Raw genomic sequence first — 24412 nt, forward strand, 5'->3', positions numbered from 1 at the left:
AAGATAATTGAAAGTAGCTCCATTTTCTAAAATATTTTGATCATCGCTAAGTGGAATGGATAACAATGCTATGTATCTATATCTACATCTATACTGTGTTTCAGTACTTGTGGAAATTTATAACTTATAAAAAATTCATCCAGACTATAAAGACATTCATTAGGTGAAAAAAACATATGTAAATATTTTTGAAAGGTTTATACAAAAAGGATGTCTTCTTCGTGCAGGTGGGTTTTTTGTTTGTGTGCCTTTGTTTTGTGTTGTTTTTTGTATGGCTACCATACATATATCAGACTATCATCTGGAGATAAAACAACAGGAAAAATAAAAGGTAAAAAAATTCTATCATATCATTATAAAACTTACTTAGTTATTAATTTCTGTTAAAGAGCTGAGGCTCTAAAGAGAGGAACTAGTTGATTTACTACCTTTCCAGCTTTCTGTAAGAGCAATAACTCTTGAGGCTTAATCTAAATTAGGAGTAGATTGGTCATTAACTCATTACATAACAAAAATTATAAATGAGAAAGATTCATTACATAAATTCAATTTTTACATAACCTATGGAATTATATATGAAAGAACCCGAACACAGTCATGTGTTAATTCAAAACATTGACGTCAGTGTCTCTTGTGCTCTGGACATGAAGGTCCTTCTACAACAGAGTTGATATTCTGATGGCAGAACAGACAACAAAATAAAAGATAAATTAGATTTTTCTAAATAAATATTAACTTTCTTTTTAAATCACAGCAGGGAGATGAGTATATAATGGGAACTACTTTAAACTGATACTCAGGAAAGGTCTCTCTAGGAGATGGAATCGTGATACTGAGAAGACAGTCATGCAGGGAACTGAGGAAACAATATTCTGGACAGAGGACCCGCAGGTACAAAAGTTCTGAAATGGAAATAAGCATGGTATGTTTCAGAAATGAAAAAAGTCCACACTGCTCCTGTAATATTATGGAAAAACAGAGAAATGAGAAAAATACATGGGGCTCAGTCCCAAAGAGCCTTGTAGGCTAAGGAATCTGGACTCTATTCTTCTCAAAATCGGAATGCAATGAAACTTTTAAGGGGAGGTAGATCTAATATGATTACTCTTTTCAGAGCTCACTCTGGTTGTTTCTTAGACAATGGATTGTAAATAGGGAAAATGGAAAACAGGAAGTGCAGCTGGGAGCCTGTTGAAGCTGCATAGGCAAGAAAAGACACAGCCTTGGTCTAGAAGACAGTAGGGTCCAAAAGATGTGGATGGATATGGAATAAACTTTGATAGTGTGGGTGACAGACATACTGGTAATTTGGATGTGGGAGGGGAAGGAAAAAAAGAAGTTAATGTTGACATCTAGTTATTTAATTTTATTCAGTGGTGGATGGCAGTACCATTTTCTTAGTTGGGGAAAGCTGAGGGGAGAAGAGTTGAGGTAATATGAAGGACACATGTTCAGTACTTGAAAATATTAGTTTTGAGAGGAGTAGTAGACATGAAGACATCTATTACTATTCAAAACTAGGATAGCAGCAACATAGACCAGACTATGACTACCTCTACTCATTCTAAAACGATTGACAACAAAGCTAATTCCTTGATGGTTAAGTCAAAGTCTGACTTGTCATGCTTAGAACACCATTGAACATGAACATGAAGTCTACCCTTGATGATTTGCCTCTGCATACAAACTGGGCACTTAACTCCTTTTAATCTATTTTTTTTTAAAGAGAGAGTGAGAGAGATAGATTGATGGAGAGAGAGAGAATTTTTCATATTTATTTTTTAGTTTTTGGCAGACACAACATCTTTATTTGTATGTGGTGCTGAGGATCGAACCCAGGCCGCACGCATGCCAGGCAAACGCGCTACCACTTGAGCCACATCCCCAGCCCACTCCTTTTAATCTTTATATTATTCTCTAAGAAAGGTATTATTATTATTAATATTATTATTATTATTATTATTATTATTATTATTACTATTATTATTACAGCTGAAAACAATGAGGTTCAAAGAAATTATTCAGATTCATTCAGTCAGCAAGATGAAAATCTAGAACTCATACCCCAGAAATCTAATTTCAAAGTGGGTGTCTTTAATGCCCACCCCAGCTGAACTTCCAGTGGGGCTCAGTCACAAATAACCTGATAAATTAAGGAATTAGGACTTAGCTGTACTTCTGATACAAAGTCACAAAACTAGGACTATACCTTCTGTTAACCAATAACCAACCAGGTTATTGGTTATAAGATTTCCATTGCAATCCATCAGTCTCAAAGGGGAGTAATTGAATGGTACTTTGAAGCGAGTTACAAGCATAAACAACAATATATTTGTAAAAATTCTATGGAAATAAAACACCACCATCAATCAAGAATATTATTTACAGAAGAGCCAATCTTCAGAGATAAAGGAAAAATACTTCTGAAGACAAAGTAAAAACAGAATAACCATTATTGTTAAACTAGCCATCTTAAGAATGCTTGCATATCTTATATCTAAAAACAAAAGCATGATAACTACCAACATCATGGGGCTGGGGTTGTAGCTCAGTGGTAGAGCACTTGCCTCGAACATGTGAGGCACTGGGTTGGATACTCAGCACCACATAAAAATAAACAAATAAAACAACTACCAACATCATAAAAACACATTAAAAAGAAAAGTCACTGGTAAAGCAGACATAAAATGAAAAAGAGTTATACTCTGTACAAAACCCACAAGACCACAAACATAAACAGTAAGAGATGTCTATGCCTATAAGGAATGAACAAAACAATCAGAAAACAATTAACAAAATGGCAGGAATAAATTCTAATTTATCAGTAATAACTTTGAATAAAAATGGATTAAATATCCTAATTAAATGATACAAACTGATTGAATAGATGGAAAAAGAAGACCCAATGCACTACTTCAAGAGACACACAAACTAAAAATGAAAGGTTGGGGAAAGATCCTCTGTATAAATAGAACCCAAAAGGGAACAGAAAGAAATTCATATCTCAAGAATCAAGATACTTTAAAGTAGCAGGACAAGACACTATGAAACTAGTAAATAAAAACAGGGAAAATACTTCAACACAATGGGTTAGGGAAAGATTTTTTTGATTAGATTAAAAAGCCCAGGAAACAAAAGTAAAACAAGATACATGGTTTTATATCAAATTAGGAAGCTTCTTCACAGCAAAGGAAACATTTGACAGAATTAAGAGATAATCTACAGAATAGGAGAAACTATTGACTAACTAGTCATTTGAAAAGGGATTAACATTCAGAATATATATAAGAAACTCAAACAACTCAACAGCAAAATATGAATAATCTGATTAAAAGATGGACAAATGACCTACACAGACACTTCTCAAAAGAAGTTATACAAATGGCCAACAAGTATATCAAAAAAGCTCATCACTAGTGACCAGGGAAACAAATCAAAACCACTATGTGACATCATTTCACTCTAGTTAGAATGGCTCTTATCAAAAAGAAAAGGAAATCATGAATAGTGGAGAGGATGTGGAGAAAAGGGAACTGAGATATACTGTTGGTGGGAATGCAAAATAGCAGAGCCATTAAGAAAAATAGTATGACCATTCCTCAAAAATTGAAAATAGAACTAACATATGATCCTGACATTTGCAGCAACATGCATGGAACTGGAGGATGTTATATTAAGTACAGTAAGCCAGGCACAGAAAGATAAATACTGCATGTTTTCATTCACTATCCAGAAGTTTAAAAAAAAAAAGTCAGTCACATAGATGCAGAGAATATAATAGAGGTCACTGGATGGTAGAAGGCATAGACAGAAGGGAATAGTGAGAGAGGGAAGCTAATGGGTTCCAAAGCACAGTTAAGGTTCTAAGGTTCTATGTCACAAAAAGAAATTATAGCCTACAAAAATCAATTGTGCATTTCAGAATAACTAGATGATAAGAGTTTGATGGTTCCTACACATAGAAGTAACAATATTTGATGAATTATAAATGCTAACTATACTGATTTGATCTTTACACACTGTATCTACAAACTGAATTTCATTCCTGTACCTCTGAAATACAAATATTACATGTCAATGAGAAACACAAAAACAAAATTTTAAAAAGATATTTGATCAACAAAGAGATGACATACTCTTTCCTTTTGTTTATTTCCTTATGCAAAAATGTTACACTTTAAAAAAAAAGAGTCATTTTTGTAGTAGTTCAGTTCCAACTTTGCCCTTGGGCTCCCTTTGAACCCCAAGGACTAAGTTAATAAATTCATGTTAAAACTTGCTCACATCAGGGGTGGGGATGTCATGCACGGGCCATGTTTAAAGGCTTGGGTTTGTCCCAGAACTGCAAAAAATAAAAAATAAAAACCTAAATACATTAGGAATAATACTTTTTGGGGAAATATATTTTTTACTCCAAAAAGTGTCTGACAAATTATAATTTTTGATTCTTAGTTAATTGATAGATATTTTCATGGAAATAAAGTAATTGTATTACAAAAAAATTAAAAATGATCAATAATTATATTTAAACTTGCAAATGAAAATAAAATCTGGAAAATCTTGTCTCTACCACTGTGAGATTAATAAGTTCTAATATTTAAAGACTTTGCTGATTAGACCAGTGATTATATAAAAATATGATTTTAAAATGTTTTTAAATAAAACTTGTTAATTTCTGGGTGATCTGCATAACTTAGTGGATCAATATGTTCCAAATAATCAGTGAAAGATATTAGAACACATGAATAAAATTCTTTCCAAATGCAAGATAAAGCAGTGAATTTTAATATAACAGTACAAAAATATCACTGATATAGGTTTATATTTTCTTGGCATCATTCCTAGATATGTTACTGTATAATTCTTTATAAACTTAAACCAAATAAATATATAATAATTTGAATTAAGAGACAAAAATGAGAACCTAGTTCTCTTCTACTAAACTAGACTTTAATTAAGATATTTAATTAGGTTTTAGATATAAAATTATTTTCCATAAAGCTATATAATTTTTGTCAACATGTAATTGTTACATTACTGTTATTTTATTAACAAATATTTTTCAAATTTTCCAACTTCAATTTATATTACAATAAAATAGTAAATATAAGCCATATATAAGTTGGTTTAAATTATTTTTAAATGTATAAAGGAATCTTGACTCAAAAAGTTAGATAATTCCTGACTATTATTATTATTTTTATATTTTCACTAAATATTTAAGATTTGCTCTTTATTTGTAGAAAATTAATATGTATTTTTCAGATACCAGTTTTGCTTTTCTGTAGTAATGTATATATGCTTTCAAAACATACAATGCTTTCTGTATAATGCTTACTAAACAAATAATTTGCATCATGTTTGAAAACCATGTGCTATATGCTTTTGAAAATATATAACTAAATATATTAAAAGCTACTAGGGGGAAGGAAATCACAGCAAACCTTCAATTCATTCAATAATGCCTAAGGCCAGCCTTGTCATTTATTATAATATTAAACATTATTATTAATAATTTTCTTTATATGGCATATTTCATTTAGCCCTCCCAGAAATCTCATGAGATAGATTTAACAGTCTATTGCCATTTTTTAGATCAAAAATTGTTTCAGAATCAATGACATATACAATGTTTATAATATATTTTGGGATGGCTGGTGGCAAGACTTTTATTCTAAGTTCCAATTGCAAATCCATTGATATTTTTCTAATTTATCAGAATAAAAAATTAAACAGTTGAACATTATATATTCAGTATGTTTGAAACATTTTTGATGGTAAAGGGTCTATAGAAAGTGTTTTATCTGAATATTTTTAAAAATTCAATATTCCTAATTTTAAAAATCAATTTTCCCTAAATATGTTAGGTGTTGCATGATTTTCCAAGGTAGTTTATCTTTTTCTTTTCTTTTCTTTTTTTTTTTTTTTTTTGAAATTTGTCATTATATTCAATACACAGATTAACACCCTAAAAATTGTTGGTATTAAGTAATGTATTTTAAGAACATTTTTTTCATCTTAGTGGTTATGGAATATCAATATAATTTCTTTATATTGAGAGTTTTCCTATAATCCAATTGGGCTTCCATTGAAGATCACTGAAGACCATCCTAAAATAATATTGTGTGTCAAATATGATAAATTGTCATCTCTACCCAAGCAGGTGTCAATAAGGACATATGCTTCATAATAACTAACTAAACTTTATGGGACACTATGTGCCACACATTTTTCTAAACTCATTACATATATTAAAGGGAAATTCATTACATGCATTAAAGGAGTTCTAAAACTAGAGTTTATCAATACTTAATAAATGGATGCTTATTAATGAGAGTCTTAAAACATAATTTCAATTATCTCAGTTGAAGTATAAATAGCCACGAAGAATAGCTAAAATTTCCATTGTGTAGCCTGTTTTAAATCACTTCTCACACTGAGCTACTAACATAACTATTAGCTAATTATAGGAACTTGTCTCTTCTTATCTCTGTTACTGACTTGGATAACTGACAGAATTCTTCAACCCCTCTACAATGAGTTAGTTTGCCATCTATAATCTCTTAAGTAATACTCAAATTTAGAATATTTTGATCTTCTTAAGCAAAGAGGTGAGTCATATGCACTACAAATACAATTGTTGGGCTTTATGTTTGAATAATAAAGGAGAAAGGAAAGAGCTAATATGTCCTGATTAACTGCCAATTGTTTTCACGTGTATTTTCTAACAATTCTATTTCACTAAGAGGAAACTTAAATTCCATTGACTGAGTTCTTTGTTTTTCATTATTTAGTAACTTGGCAGTGAATCCATTTCTTACTATCTCCCATGTACATACTTTCTACTATTCAGTTACCTCCCTAATAGAGAAATGAGTGTGGAAATTGAAAGTATAAGTAGGTATATGGTGATAAGTATAATTAGTGTAGGCTATGCCATGAAGTTCAGAATAAATACTATTTATTTATTCTGATTATGATTGTGATAGAAATTCTAACTAAAAATGAGTTCTTATATCTTTGTTTTAAATATAGGACCAAATTCTTTCATAAATAATCCCAGTTGAATTTGTTATGGCACACAGTTGTAGAAAAGTGTTTCACTGAGCCAAAACATTTCTCAATACCATAATAATTTCTAAACTTCATTTTTTTAGGCATCTTGAAAATTCACATTTATTGAGACCTCATTACATGCTGTGTTTTATAGTCTAAGTTCCACAAACACCTCACAACAAATCAATAAATAAGGTAGTGCCCCAAAATGACAATTGTACAGATTCATGCTGTCCTTCTGACTGAAAGTAACTGGAAAATATATGACAGGCAATAAGCCAGACAATTGTGACAGCTACATAGGCTTTTGAAAACACATATTTGATCTGGAAAACTCTACTATCTGCACTTCCATTTTGGGATAGAACCTTCTATATTACAAGCTATACCTTAAGAGTTTTAACACCATAGTTATTAGACTGAGAATTATTCCACTTACAATTTATCCTTTGGTCTGTAATCATTCACCAAGGCAACTAGAAATTCCAGAAATTCAATTCTTAGAGTCCCTTATTCTAGGTTTTTTTTTTTTTTGATACCAAAAAAAATCTAATGACTTAAGGAAACAAAAAGCTAATGATCAAGATACTAAATATACTAATTAGGTATTGTGATTGTTAAGCCTTAAATAATACACACATGATGTGCTCTTCACACATACTACATACCTACACATGCACACCCTCAAAGAATCTAAGAGCGTTGCAAAACTTTCTCTTAACTGAGTTCACTTCAGATGGAAGTCTAAATCTATTTATAAAGATAGCAAAGCTTTAAATTTCTTGATGAGAAATTTTTAAATTAACCCCACTCTGGTATTTAGGTATATATGTTTTATTCTTGCTCTTTTCCTTCACTGACATTTACAAATCAAGTATTTTTAAAAAGAAACTGTTACATAATAAATATCATTATGCTTCTGACCCACTTAAGTAACTTCTATAAGGTACATCACAAATGCCAAAAAAGTACTAATCAATACTTTCTTATAGTCCAGGAATCAAAGTCCTAAGAGTTTAAAGACTAAAATTTGATGAATGCTTTATGAATAGGTTTAACGAATGACATATGTGTGCATATATTTCCACACAGTTTTAAGTAGTTTGTGTTTAAATAAAAGTATCCTCTGAACGTTCCTCCTCAAATTTCTTACTCTTTAACAATACTTAATGAATCTCTGATTTCAAATTAGATTAACATAACTTAGAAATGAAAATATTAATTTAAGTGTATTTTATTAAAAATGATGAAGGCTCAGGATTCATAAAATCAGGAGGAGGGACATGATTTAGTTTTTTATTTTTACTTTTGGTTTTGGGGATTGAACCCAGAGGTACTTTACCACTGAGCTACATACTCAGTCCTTGTTAATGTTTTATTTTGAGACAGGATCTTGATAAGTTGCTTAGGGTCTCACTAAGTTGCTGAGGCTGGTCTCAAACTTGTGATCCTCCTGCCTTCACCTCCCCCATTGCTGTTTAGTTTCTAAATATAAAACTAGCATTGGAAATTTTATTTTTCCTTGACAAGTTGCTAGGAATCATAATTTTCCTGCTATAAAATAAATTAATTATATAAATCTACTAAAATCTTTGTTATGTAAGTAAAGGTTTTGATCAATGCTCACTTTATTAAATATTAATATACCAATCTACCTTTAGCACCGAAGACCAATTCAATGAGGAGCCTTGAGGTAGAGCACAGCTCAGTGGTCCACTGAGATCCTAGGACTATTGAAGTGCCTTTCTTAAATGGCAGACACTAAATAGGTCCTCAGTTTTTCATTATTGGGATTTGCATAGATTAACTTGCTATTGAACTAGAGGAAGCTTGTCACGGAAGGCTGGGGTTAGGAGTAATAACCCACTAATAGACAAACTCCAAGATATTTTTCTAAATGCCATGTTTCCAAATAATGTAAGATTTCCACATTAAAATTCACATTAAAGATGATTTAAGGAAAAGAAAACATTTTTAATCTTTTTGGTACATCTTTGACAATGTCTTTAGCTTTGACTCAATATGGAAATTTGGATTGTCTCAAAACTATCTTTTGAGAAAAAGACTCACTAATTTTTAATAAGATTTAAGTAAAGCTTTGCTGTACAAATCTTCTTAAAATTTATAATAGTTAAATTCATTTCTTTTAATTGCCCTCTTTTATTCACAAGCAGATACTAAAGAAACAGTAAGGAAGGGAGGAAGGAGGGAAGGAAAGAACCGAAAAGCCAAGCAATTTTCTTCATGTAACTTTTGTTCTAAATGACAGAATTAAATCATGCCAAAATTGCATTACTTTAGTCCAAAGGTTACTGTAAGACTTACGGTGATCCTTAAAGCAGTTATAAAAATCGAAATGGAGCATAGAATAAGCTTCTGATTGTAAAAATGGGTAACATTTCAAAGTCCATTTCATAAAAGAAGTCATCAGATCAATACATCACTGTGCCACTTTTAACAATAGTGTCTAAACTTTAGCTTTGATATTGAAATGGATAATAAAAAAGGGAACTTCAATATACAGTAGGTCCATGTGGGATTGTAAGTAACTTACTTTTGTTTTAAAGTACACTAGCCAAAATTGCTCTAAGAAACTATGACATGTTTCCAGATACACTGGGGGAAGTACAAGGGCTTGCACTCATGCTCTTACTGAGGTACTGACTTTGTATTATGAAATAGTATTGAGAGATGACAAAAGAAGAAAAGCATCTAAAGATACATTTGAGCTTCACAGTGAAAAGACCTGAAGTAGAATGCTCTGAAATGTGGAGCCACTTTAATATCCTCCATGAATGGGGCATCTGGGACAAGGGACGGTCTAACATAATCCTACCCTTGGACTGTTGCTTGAGTCCCAGGGATCTGGGCCTATTTGAGAAAGTACATAACAGTGGTGACTTCATGCATTTATTAAACTCTGCTCAAAATTTGCCAATACCTTCCCATCTCACTAAAACTATAAGGCAAAATCTTTACAATGTTTAACATTCTATATAATCCAGCTCCCATTACTTCTCTAATCCCTCTCACTGTGCTCTAAATTATAAATCTGTTCCCTGCACAGAAATTAATCTTCCACATGATGTCTTTATGAATGACGCCCACACTATAAGCAAGTGTAACTTAAGTGTGAGCTTCTCACTGAGCCTAACTTTACCAGCCTTTTTAAAATAGCAAACAGTCTCTCTCCTCTCCTGGAACTCCTGGCTTATTTACCCTACTGTATTTGTTTGTCTAGAACATTTATCACTCACTATATTCTATATAATATACATATTATTACTTCTTCATTATATGCCTGTTACCTCATCTCTATCACAACAAAATATAAGCTCCACAAGAGCTTCACATGTGTGTGTATGTGTGTGTGTCTTACTCACTGAACACATTCATTCATTAACCACATTCAAATACACCCAGACCTAATCCCATCTATTTCATTCACAAATTCTGATCTTTAAATTCAGTGTTTCCAAAAAGTAAAGCCCAGAATTAGCTTAGTTTCAGTCTATTTGATGAACACTAAGCCTGGCACAAGTCTTGAGAACCACATGCAAATTCACTTTTGTCTTTCTCTAACCTCTATCTTGTTTTCTCATTTACTGCACCTGGAATTCTGCTTAAACACCTGCTTAGGCTACCCAGTTTAAACTTTTGAGTTTATATAAAACCTAAGCCCCAATCTTCTAGATTAGAAGCTAAATAATCTGTGTGGCCACTGATCCTTTCCTTCTGATATTTTTTATACAGTCTACAGCTACTAACAGAGTACATACTGAAAAGTGTACTGGACAGGTGACCTGAGGTTAGTTTCCCTATTCTAGATCTCTTTAGGTATCAATCCTCCCACTTACATTGTGACCAGTTATTGTGAATATATTCTGTAATCCTACAACATATTATGAAAGAAAATTGAGATGCAGAATAAAGTTTAAATATTAATAATTCTTGCTAAATCTGTTTGGACCAAAAGAATTGCTTCAGTCTCAGTGGTCCAAGTTGAAATGTCTAGTACATTAGTCACTGTCGATGAATGATTAGTATTGAGCAAATGCATAAATAAACCAATAGTGGCAATGTTCTCCTTTAGATAAATGGGGACTGAGAAAATTTTAAGATGTGAAGTTTATGAAAAAGGAAACTTTTCTGAGTCATAATTTTTGCAGTATAGTACAAAAGTACAAGAAATCCTACTAATTCCGAAATTCTTATTATTATTTAATACCTCCAATGAAATTCAGAATTATTTTTTTCTTACAATGGTAATATCTGACTAGAACCCTTGAAATACCTATTTGAGCTTTAAATGATTATATCTGCAGAAGGTCAAAACTTTACTTATTATAAGTGTAGGTGATGATTTCCCCATATTTTAGCAGCTAGAGTAACTGAAGTGAGTTGAGGAAGAATTGGCAAAGCATATGCATATTTTTCATATTACCCAGCAACTCTTGATAGATTCAGCTCATTACTTTGCATGAAATCCTAGGATAGAAAATCTTTAGGAATAACATAGAAATCTGTACCCACTGATATGTAAACTAAAATATAAAATTAAAATTTATACAAATTTTATTAATTCTGCCATATCTATAATAGTCAATTTTGAATATATTCTTATCAGCCATACTTTTTATCTGTTATGAATCATTTCTACTAAAATAGTAGGTCAATATATAATAAATAAGTCAACAGTTATAATGTAGCAAAAGAAAGAATAAAAACATAATGATTTTAGGTATATGATCCCACTGAACCCCTTGAAAATTTCCTAGGAAATTTATAAACTGTTCTTATATAACACAGGATGCTTTAAAATCACGTAATTGGTGGTGATGTGAAAATTCATTGCTAAATGTTTAAACATTCTTGCCAAAAATGTGTGAGGATTGTCTCAAACATGTTTTCTATTTTAAATTTTAGAAGGCATCCAAACACTCATTTTAATACATTTAACATTAGCTTGACATTTTTAAGAATTTGGAAATTTAAATGCAAGTATACAATCCAAAAACAATAGATTACAATACTAGGACTTAGTATTGTAATTACAAAAAAGGACTTAGACTTAATGCATCTCAACTTTTTCTCAGCAGAGGCATCTCTTCCTAAAGCATCTCTACAATTGCACATCTGATTGCAGCATGGACATTTCCAGAGGCAAGGGTCCCAAAGAAAACCCAGTTGTTGCAAGCTGCTCAAAGTGGGGAGCGGAGGAGAGTGGAAGGCGGGGAAGAGGCAACCATTTACTCCATTTTATTGAATATAAGCTTTGCTTTTGTCATATTCTTCTATGGAAACCTGTTCAGCCTTCAAAAAGGACAGTTTCGTCCTTCTGTCAGGTAACAATCCTTCTAAAACTCTGAGGATTTCTTTTATGATTATCTCTCCCTAAATCTTTTGTTCATCAGGTCAAAAGACTTTACTTGGAACATACCTCCTCTGAAAACTTTACAGACCCTTGACTCTTCTGTCTTCCTCTGAATTTATTCCTATTTGTCAATGAGGTACCTAAATGCATCAACTAGACCTGTCTGCATCAATGAGCTCTGTATGAAAGCGAGTTAAATTTTCTGTCACTATGCCATACTATATGTTCATATTACATTTGCTAAAACTCTAACTGGCCTTTCTCATCCTCTCTTTGATTCACCCCTGTACATGTAAAGGATATCATACATTTTCTGAAAAGGGTGTATAGAATTATTTAACTCCAGTTAAGAAAAATAAAATCAGATTCATGTAAGCTTAGTTCACAGTCCAGGCTGTGAAGATCTCTAAAATGGCTAATCCTTTTATTCACCAGCTTTGCCACTTGCATCATATTTGGAAAAGTTGACATTATGATAAGCATGGATTTTATGTCTGCCATCAAATCATTACTAAGACAGTTGAACATAAGAAAATTTCTGTCACACTACTTGAGACTTCTCTCCAGATTGACCATGATCCACTCTGCAATGTTCTTTGCAAACTACTTTTCACTCAGTTGCAATTTACCCACCATTATGCTTCCACTTGCATGTGTTATTCACAAGAAAATTAGAGAAAAAAAAGTTATTCACTGCCTTGCTGAAGTGTAGAATCATTGACTATGCCATGCTCCTATTTTGTTGATCTGAAATCTAGTTGTAGAATTTCCTTGGACTGCCACACTTGCTTATTCAGTGTTATTCATTCTATAATTCAGTATTTTTATAAAAAACTCATGAGGTTTTAATGAAAAAAATAAAAAGCAAAAAAAAAAATCTGACAAAGTTTCTAATTCCATTACAATATCTAAAAATTGTTGCTACATATCAAAATACTTAAAAATTGGCCTGGTACTATAAAGGAAAACAGAACTCCTACATAGGTTTGGTCAGGAAAGTCAGTGCTAGCATGTATAATCGAAAAACAGTTGACGATAGGCAAGAAAATACTTGTCCAACTCATATCCAATGATCCTCACTGAAAACTTCCTTTAACCAATTAATACTATGATACCAAAAAGTAATCATGTCAAAATAAAATAAAAAAAAAAAAAAAAAAAAAGGAGAGAGAGAAAAAGGAAAAAAAGGAAATAAGGAATTTTGAAACCATAAAAGGGAAATTTTAGCGTAAAAAAATCTGGAAAGTGATTGTATTTGTTTAAAATTAAGTTATTCTTATCAATTATGTAAGAAGTTACAGCTACTTAAAGCCTCAATTTTTAAGTTGATCCTAGTGGAATAATAAGTTGAGGGTAAAAACAGATCACGTATATAAGCCATTTCAAATTATAAAGACCTACAAATTTAAGATGTCACAAAACATATTTTATATGTACTTTTTTTTAAGAAAGAGAGAGAGAGAGAATTTTTTAATATTTATTTTTTAGTTTTCTGCGAACACAACATCTTTATTTTTATGTGGTGCTGAGGATCGAACCCAGCGCACTAAGCATGCCAGGCGAGCGCGCTACTGCTTGAGCCACATCCCCAGCCCTATATGTACTTTTATTATGAATGAACTTCAACGATGTATCCTAGAGCTGACATCCAAATATATTACAAATAGCCTATAATAATGATAATATATCTAATACAGAATACTGTGGTCTACGGTAGATTTTACATCATTGTTATTTTGCTCAAGATTTCTCATTATATAATACGTAATAATCTCTCAACATTATGGCATTATAAATGTTTCTGCATTCGCCTCCCTAAGCCTAGACTGTTAATTTTACTTCCGAAAAGGCAGGAGCACATTTGTGTGCTGGGGAAAATTCTCAGGAACCCACTTGCTCACTATTCTGCATGCTTTAAGCTTCTGTCCTGTTCTAAGTGGACAGAAGGATTGGTGTTCTAGCCTCTCCTCTCTGCCAGATGCCTAAGAATACTGAAATACCTTGTATTATTAAAACACATCATGCAATTAAACAAAGGTTAATAGTTTAAAATAGTATTCTTAAAGCAGCCATTAAAGATATTCTTAAAATCACTGTCTCAAAATCTTGTTATTTGAGCCACAATGACCCCATTTAACCTCTCAGGGAAGGAAAAGCAAAAAATAAAAGAAAAAAAAAAGTTATATAGTGAACTCAAGGTCATTTTTATTTTATAAAATATATAAACAGTGAGTTATTATTAAAGCGAGAAGATTAGGATATATTTTCAATCCTTTAAAAAACAGTACTCCTAAAAAGTCTAGATTATAACAAGAACAACCATCAAAACTATGCGACATGGCTTTATTCCAATTAATTAGAAAAGGGATGATTATATTTCAAAACTTTAGCAAATTCAGCCTTATCCAAACTTCCCAAAGCTTAAATATTTTGATATTTAAAACAAAACTTATATATTTCTTAAATAACATTTTACTTTGACTCAGGTCTCCAACTAATAGTAACGTTTTCTGAAATAATGTAACAAATTCTGTTTTAAAATGCTGCAAATATGCTTCTTTTAAAATTCATGATAAAATAACACTTCAAAGTCTCCCAAGAGTTTCAGAAATGATATGAATATAAACACTGATGCTCCGATGAGAATAATTTGAGTTACATTAAATATAACTGTTTTCCAAAGCCCCCGAAGTGTATATCTGGTCGCTGTGTCTTAAAATACACAGGACTTAAAAGTCTCCTCTATATTTCAGCAAGAAAAGAAGCTCCACTACAACAAAAACAGGCTTCAGAGAGGGAACATGATTATGGAAAAGGTGAGGCTGGAAATATTGTTAAGAAAGAAGAAAAAAAAATCCACACACTTTACGACTTTACAAATCCCATTTAAATAATTGGAAACAAACTTGCTTAAAATTAAAAAAAGATGCATCAGCTGCCCTCCATAAAGTTCCAAGATGAACTACATCTTGGGGAAACCTTTCCCTGCAGGAATGGAATGTGATTTGGAGAAACTTTATTTTCTTTCTTTCTTTCTTTCTTTTTTTTTTTTTTTTCCCTAGTTGGAAAAGTTTGCCTCTTGGAAAGAGTTCATGAATCAGTTTACAGAAAGCATAGAGATAGCAGGACCGCTTAGAAACAAATGAACAATGAAGAGCGCTCCACGTCCCTGGAGGTAATTCCCTCTACACGAATCTCAGGGAGTTGAACGTGAACTTGCTTCACTCTCCCTCCCTCTTTTCCGAAAGCGCACTCCCTGAGGGCGAAGCGAGAAAGCGGTCCCAGCCAGCAACTCTGGGAAGAAAGGACAAGTAAGGAGCCGCGCCCCTGGAAAGGATGCGGATCAAAAGCTCCTGCCTCAACGGTACCTCTTTGCTGATGCGCCTGTGGCTGTCGACGCTGTGGGAGTCGCTGCTCCTGGCTGTCCCCGAGGCCCCCAGTGAGCAGCAGGAAAAGGAGGGCCCCGGCGGCCCCCGGCATCGTGGTGGCCCGGAGCGAATCCACTTCTCAGGAGCTTCTCAGAGTCGCTCTGCCTGGTCCCCTGGCCCTGGTTTGAGAGCTGAGTGAGCAGCAGCTGCTGGGGAAGAGGAGGAGACAGCCCTCCCTGGCTTTGGCTCAGCCGCCGCCCGAGGGTGGGGGGAGAAAGAGGACACTCCCCCACTCTCCCCCTTTGCAGACGCTCGGCCCCACGGACACCCAGGCTCAGGCCTTTAAAGGGTCCTCCTGCAAAGACCGGATTTCCCACAGCGCGCCTTCCTCTGCGATGGGGTCATTCCTTAGCTTGATCCATTACCTAAACTTCTTTAAAATTACAAAAGTTGTTGACACCAATCAAAGTACTTTGGGATCTGTGAAATCCCTACACATGGAAAACATTATTTGTGGCAAATCCGTACAGTTAGGAACTCTGGCTCCTGAGAACGTCCTGGCCAAACTGCAGCTGTTGTGAATCCAGGTAATTCAAGACCCTCCCAAGTTTCCAGAGTTCCTCAAGTGGCCCCTGGTAACCCTGAACTTCAGGCCAGGGGATGCTATATAAGGCTGTCAAGGCAACAGAGGTTTGGCCCCTTGATCTCCTGAAATGTTTCTCATCAATATAATGCTTAGAATTAAAGCTTTCCCCTGATTCCTGGAGACATTTATTTAAAGGATAAAAGTTTTGCAATGATTTCCTTTCAGAACCAAAGTTTCACTTCTTTCAGTCCTAATGTCTTCCCTTTAACTCAATTAAAGTGCATTTTCCCCTTCCTAGTTTTTTGGTTATTTTTATTTTATTTTATTTTATTTTATTTTATTTTATTTTGCTTGTTATGACCTAGATCAGTGGTTCTCATAAAATTTGAAACAGTTCTTTAAAGGGTTTAATGAAACTTGCAAGACGTCCATTTTCTTTTCACGGATTGGGTGGACACTACAGTCATTAATGTGGGGTGGAATCAGGAGACTAGTTGTCTCTCAATGGACCCACAGTCCTACATTGTAAATAATCCCTCCTGGACTTCTCAATGAGCCACTGGATATTCATTCAGATTTAAAATAAACTTGTTATATTTGAAACCCAAATGTTTCATATAAATCTTTGATGTGTGATTTTTATTTTCCCAGATGTATCTATAATATGAATTGAGGAAATACTGTATTTTGTCATTCTGTAGTTCACTAAAAGTTCTTGGATTGGGCCTGGGGATGTGGCTCAAGCGTTAGCGCGCTCGCCTGGCTTGCGTGCGGCCTGGGTTCGATCCTCAGCATCACATACAAACAAAGATGTTGTGTCCACCGAAAACTAAAAAACTAAAAAATAAATATTAAAAATCTCTCTCTCTCTCTCTTAAAAAAAAAAAAAAAGTTCTTAGATAAGCGCTTTCATTTTACTATACACGTATCCATTGAAACAGTATACCACTTCAGAAAATCACATCACTGGTAGCAACCCTGCTCACAATATGAGTCCCCACAACATCAATGCCACATCAATTATGTTGACAGTGACTCTAGAAATAGGTGTTTCCTTCTGTTTTATTTTGTTTACTTAGCTAAGTATATTTATCTAAGCATTTTCATATTAAAATCTTTCATGTAAATGACATTTTTATTTTTATAATTAAGATAAATTGATTTTTAAAGATATTCTATTGAATTTATAATATTATTTATGAATTTCCTTTCAGTAAAATAAAGAGTTCCTAACAGGATTATCCATCATAGAGATTTTTATATTCTTGACTTTTACATTCAAATCTGTAATTCCAAGTGTATTTTGATGTTGGCTTTGAAGTAAAGTCTAAGTTCTTTTTTCTATTCATGCATATATAATTAATTTTGACACTATTTGTTGAGAATGATATCATTTCCTTATTTGATTACCTTTGTTTCTTTTAGAAAAATCAATTGACCATGTATGGGTCTATTTTTGGACCCTGCATTGATAGATGGATGGATGGATGGATAGATAGATAGAAAGTTATATGCCACTATCAGAGTCTTTCTTACCTAGCTTTATAGTAAATCTCAAAGTTAGATAATGTAAATCCTATTTTAGGAATTCTATTCTTAGGGTCATCATCAATATAATTGATGGGGTATAGATATTATCCTGGACACTCTAATACCATGAGCATAGGGATTACTGATTGTGTGCTTTTTTCTGAAATGGTATTAAATACCATTTCAATGAATATCTGCATTGAAAAAAAAAACAGAGCTCTTACCTAGGAATTTTGGTGAAGTTCAATTGACTAATCTAGATGCCCATCAACAGAAAAAATGGATAAAGAATATGTAGTATATATACACAATGGAATATTACTCAACCATTAAGAAGAATGACATTATGACATTTCCCAGGAAACAGATAAATCTGAAAACTGTCATGGTAAGTGAAATAAGCCAATCCCCCCAAAAACAAAGGTAAAATGTTCTCTCTGATATGTGGATGCTAAACCACAATAAAGGGGTGGGGGGAAGAAGTTCAGTAGATTTGACAAAGCTGAACAAAGGGGGATAGGAATAGGAAAGAGAGTAGAATAAATCTAACATAATTTTCCTATATACACATGTGAAAATACCTAAGTGAATCCCACTATCATGTCTACCCACAAGAATGGGGTAATAATCAGAATTAGATATATTCCATGCTTATATAATTTTATCCAAATGAATTCTACTGTTATGTATGAGTAAGAAGAAACAATTTAAAAAAAGAAAAAAGAATCATTGGTATCTTAAGTACTTGCTTTATACATTTTGCATATTTTTCAAATATAAAAAAGAAAATTCTTACCTGGGCCTGGTGGTGCACACCTGTGATCCCAGCAGCTCAGGAGGCTGAAGCAGGAGGATCCTGAGTTCAAAACCAGCCGCAGCAAAAGCGAGAGGCTAAGCAACTCAGTGAGACCTAAATAAAATAATAAATAGGGCAGGGGATGGGGCTCAATGGACAAGTGCCCCTGAGTTCAATCCCTGGTACTCCCCACACACACCAAAAAAAAAAAAAAAAAAAAAAAAAAATTCTTGTTACTATTGTGTATGTCCATGTGATTTTTAAATGAAAGTGTCTTTAATTTATTGATGAAACTGAAATATTAATTTTAATGGCCTTTATGTTTTAGCACTGTTTTAGATTCACAGCAAAACTTAGCGTAAGATAAGGTGATTTCTTTACAGCCCTAGTCCCTCTCACTACATACAGCCTCTCCCACTGTCAGCCTCCTCTCAGAGGGGTGCAGTTGTTACAGTGATGAACTTACATGGACAAGTCAACATCACCCAGAGTCTGTGGCTTACACTAGGGTTCTGACTTGGCATTGGACTTCTATGGTTTTAGACAAATAGTATCTTACAAAGAAGATCCATCACCCTAAGTGTTCTCTGTGTTCTGCCAATTCAACTGTCCTCCCAACCCACAAACACCAACCTCCACCCTTGGTAACCTCCGATCTTTTTATTGTTTTCTTATTTATGATTTTTTCAGAACTTCACACAGTTGGGATCTTACAGTATTTAAGCCTTTTTTAGATTAACTTCCTTCATTTCATATTATGTTTAGTTTCCTCCTTATATTTTCGTGGCCAGATAGCTCATTTCTGAATAATAGTCCTGAATAATATTTCAGTCTCTGGATAAACCAGTTTATTTATCGCTTCACTACTGAAAGACGAGTGGTTACTTCTAGATTTGGGCAATTTTTAAACAGCTGCTAGAAACATCTCTGAGCAGGTATTTGCATGAATATAAATTTTCAACTCTTTTGGGTAAATAGCCAGGGACAAAATTGCTGGATCATATCAGAAAGTCATGTTTTGTTTTGATATACACAAAATTTTAAAACTCAGCTTGTTAACTTTTACCATTTTTTGAAAGGGGAAAAAAAAGGTCATTGTCAAAGGAGTTTAATTGCGATTATATTGAATACATAGATTAATTTTGGAAGAATCAATATCTTAGCAATATTAAAACTTCCAAATATTACATGTCCCATTCTATTTGCATCTTGAACACTCTAAGCTGTGTTTTGTAGTGTTCAGTACATACTTGTGGAAGCTAATATGTTCAATTCTTGAACATATTTTCTAAAATTTAATCTAAATAGTTCATGTTTTTCAATGCTATTGTACCTAGTCTTTTAAATTTTAATTTTTATGCTAACAGTAATAGTATTTTTAAACTATTTACAATGGATCATTAAAAAGTTACTAAAATCACTTTAAAGTAGTTTAAATGACAACTCCTTAGGGTTTTTTTATGTGCTGGATTAAGCTATATATAAATAATTTTACTTCTGCCTTTTCAATCTGCCTTTTACTTTTACTTTTTTCTTTTCCTTTATTTTTGGGCCATTTAGCTCTGGCAATGACTGAAAAAAGATAAAATGTGATGAGAGTAAAAAGATGAATAGTAAAAAGATGAAAAGTGATGAGAGTGGACATTTTTGCCTTATTTCTGATCAGAGCAGAAAAGCAGTCATTCATGCACATTCACCAATATGATAGTGGCTATGGGTTTTCAGTAGCTGCTCAGTATGAAATTAAGGGAATTTCTTGTTTTGCTGAAAGTTTTTGTGACATGAGTATTAAGTTTTAGCAAATTGCTTTTTCTGCATCTATTTTTTAAAAGCACAATTAGTTTTGTTTGATTAACATGGTGAGTCTATGTTGACTGATTTTGTCAAACTCTCAGCCCCAGCCCAAATTCTAACTAATCATGATTTATTATCACTTATATGTTGCTGGTTTAGATTTACTTGGTTTTTGATAAGTATATTGTGTTTGATAGTCAATAATACTGTAGTATGCACCAAATGTTAGAACTCATGTTAACTGTTATTAATACACACACACACACACACACACACACACACACACATACACATACTCTCACACAAAGGGACACAAGAAAACCTTTGGAGTGGAGATGATGAATATGTCTATTACCTTGATTTGGGCAATGGTTTCAATACACACGAACTCATCAAGTTGTATATGTTTAATTTGTAGAGTTATTTGTATATCAATTATACCTTAATTAAACTATGGGTTTAAGAAGTATTTGTGTGTCTATATTCATGAAGGATATCAGTACATTGTAACTTTTTTTGTAAATTGTCATCTGAATTTAGTATCAGAGTGATATTGGCCTTACTCAATTAGTTGATGTAGAGTCATTTCTGCAATATTTCATGTAGGGTTTTATAATTTCTTCCATCAATGACTGATACAACTCACCAAAGAAACTTATGGGCCTATAGTGTTCTTTTTTTTTTTTTTAAGGTTTAATTCAAATTGTTAAATTCAATGTTTTAAATAGATATGGAGTGATTTAGATTTTTCATTTCTCTTATACCAATTATGGTATACCAATTATTTGTATTAAGGAATTAATCTATTTGTTTAAGTTGTCAAATTTATTTTGGCAAAAATTTTTTCATAATATTCATTTATTATCTGTTTGATATCTGTAGGATCCATAATGATGATTTTCCCTTGATATTGGTAATTTTTGTGTCCACTTTTTTTCTATCAGTAGGACTAGAGGCTTATAATTTTTATTGATTTTTTTCAAAGAATCAGTTTTAGGCCTCGTTGATTTTTTTTTCTTTTGTTGTTTGTATATTTTTATCATCAATTTCTCCTTAAATTTTGAAAATTTCTTTCCTTCTACTTTTTAGTTTCATATGGTAGAAACTTAATCATTGATTATTAATGTTTCTTCTTCTCTTAAATAAATAACAAAGCCACTTAATTTTCCTCTAAGCTGAGTCTTATGCATCCCCCAAATTTGGAATTTTAGTTTTTCTTTCAATTCAAAAATCTTTTTTAAAAATTTATTTTGTGCATTCTTTTTTGATCCATTTGTTATTTTCAAATTGCATTTCCAATATCCATTTTTTTGAGGTTTCCTTAGATTTTTATTAATTTCTAATTTAATTCCCAGTGGTCAGAGAACATAGTCTATATGATTTTAATACTTTTAAACTTATACAAACTTGTTTTCCTAGCATACGATCTATATTTGTGAATGGTCCATATTTATTTGAGACAATGGTATTTTGCTATTCTTAGTTGGCATGTTCTATAAAGGTTAATTAAGTCAGTCAAACTGATGGATAGTTTTCTTTGTATCTATCCATTTGCTGTTAAGGATAAATGTTGAAATACCCACTGATAACTGTGGCTGTTTCTAGTTCACTTTTTCACTTTTCAGACCTTTTATTAGTTATCTAGTACTTCAAAACAAATTGCCACCAAAACTGTACAGCATCAAATATTAAGTGTTCATTATTTCAAAGTTACTGTGGATCAGGAATTTAAAAGGAATTTACTTGGGTAATTTTGACTTAAAAGCTCCCATGAGGTTGCAGTTAGGACATCAACTAGGGCTGCAGCCATCTGAATGCTATCCTGGGGTTATGGGATCCCTATCTAAGGTAGCTGTTAGCATAGACTTGGTAATTTGGCACATGCTTCAGCATAGGACTGCTTGAGTTATCTTATGACTTGGCAGTTTGCTTACCTACAGCAAATGATAAGAGAGAAAAAATAATGCTATTTATGACCTAGTCACACCATCGCTTTCACTAAATTCTACTTATTAGAAGTATGTTAATGAGTGGGTATATTTTATTTTATAACCACCATAATCTTATAGGATTTTTCTTCATTCTATGAATATAATTTCTTCATCACAAGATTTTTAGTAATGATATACAGATATATTATCAATGTCTGCATATTAGTATCTTCTGTTATCTTCAAAATTGATTCTTTTATTATTATGAAATGCCTCCATCCCTGGTAATTTTCTTCTGCTAAAATCCATATGTCTTATATTCATATATCCACCCATATTTTTGGATTTTTTAAAAAATAAATGACAGTGGAATGCATTACAATTCTTATTACACACATACAGCACAATTTTTCATATCTCTGGTTGTATATAAAGTATGTTGACACCAATTTGAGTCTTCATACATGTACTTTAGATAATGTCTATCACATTCCATCATCCTTGCTAACCTCCTGTCTCCTCCTTTTCCCTCCCACCCCTCAGGCCTATCTAGAGTTCCTCTATTCCTCCCATGCTCTTCCTCTCTACCCACTATGAATCAGCCTCCTTATATCAGAGAAAACATTTGGCATTTGTTTTTTGGGGATTGGCTAACTTCAGATAGCATTATTTTCTCCAACGCCATCAATTTACCTGCAAATGCCAGTATTTTATTCTCTTTTATTGCTGAGTAAAATTCCATTGTGTATATATGCTACTTTTCTTTTTATACATTCATCTACTGAAGGGCATCTAGGTTTGTCCCACAGTTTAGCTATTGCAAATTGTGCTGCTATAAACATTGATGGGGGGGTGTCTCTGTATTATGCTGATTTTAAGTCCTTTTGGTATAGACAAAGGAGAGGGATAGCAGGGTCAAATGTCCACCCCATATTTCTGACAGTTAACATTTGCTTGCTTACATTGCCATGCTCTACTTTCATGTATAAAGGTTGTCTCTTATAGTCAGCCTTGAATTGAGTATTGCTTTTTCAGACAGGCTGATAATTTTTGCCTTTTTATTGGAGTGTATAGACCTATACTGTTCAATGCAGTAACATCTAGCCACACATGGTCATTTAAATTTAAACAAATTTAATAAAAGAAAAATTATAATTTAGGTCTTCAGTCAGATAGTCACTGTTGAAGTGTTCTGAATCCATATGTGGGCAGCACCAGTTACCTGTGTACAAGGGACATTCATGTGTCATGGAAAAGTTTATCATAAACTTCAGGCTTATGACCTACAGAAGAGTAAAAGCATGAAAGAAACTAACCCCACAAGCTAATCACAAAATGCAATTATTTTCAGTAGTAATATTGATATAATCAGAAAAGAATAGTGTTTAATTACTAAGGTTCTAAAAGGTAGAAAAAGATTAATATAAAATATTTTAAAACAAAAGAAGCCCATGAAAATTAGAAATAAGAGAAATTAATATATAGGAAAAATGTTGGAAACATCTCTGAAGAAAGTACATGAGTTTTTTTTCCTCCTAAAATTCTGTTTTTTAAAATGCATAACTTAAAACCAAACACGAACTTTAAGATTATTCCCTGCCATAGCACATTCAATTCTACTCAAAACCTCATTTAAAGTAGATCAGAAGTAGTCCTGCCACTTTTTACAGGCTGAAGAAAGTGATGTCTGCTTTGTTATTAAGAAGACATGGTTTTTAAATTGGGAGGTAGCATGATCAGATTTCTGTATTTGATCATTCTACCAATGTGGCAATGGTTTGAACAAAAAATTATTAAGGGAAATGAAAGCAATTAAACCTAACAAGAATGTCTGCTATATGCTAGAAACTAGACACTGTGGTTACTGCCAAAAACAAGATAAATAAGACCCCACTATCATAGCATTTACAATGTGGTGAAACAAACAAACAATAAATTAGTAAAAAGTTGTGAATGTGTGATTACAAATTGTTATAA

At 32.7% G+C, this 24412-nt stretch overlaps 1 protein-coding gene across 1 annotated transcript in view; it reads right to left on the bottom strand.

Moving 5' to 3' along the window:
• Positions 1-15967, bottom strand: part of Lama2 (laminin subunit alpha 2) — a 566319-nt gene extending 550352 nt beyond the window's left edge. The window contains exon 1 of the mRNA XM_076858266.2: positions 15799-15967. Coding sequence (XP_076714381.2) covers positions 15799-15910 — 112 coding nt within the window. The 5' untranslated portion in view covers positions 15911-15967. The remainder of the gene's footprint in view (positions 1-15798) is intronic.
• Positions 15968-24412: the final 8445 nt, after the last annotated feature.

This window comes from Callospermophilus lateralis, chromosome 6 (genome assembly GCF_048772815.1).
Source record: "Callospermophilus lateralis isolate mCalLat2 chromosome 6, mCalLat2.hap1, whole genome shotgun sequence".
NCBI lineage: Eukaryota > Metazoa > Chordata > Mammalia > Rodentia > Sciuridae > Callospermophilus > Callospermophilus lateralis.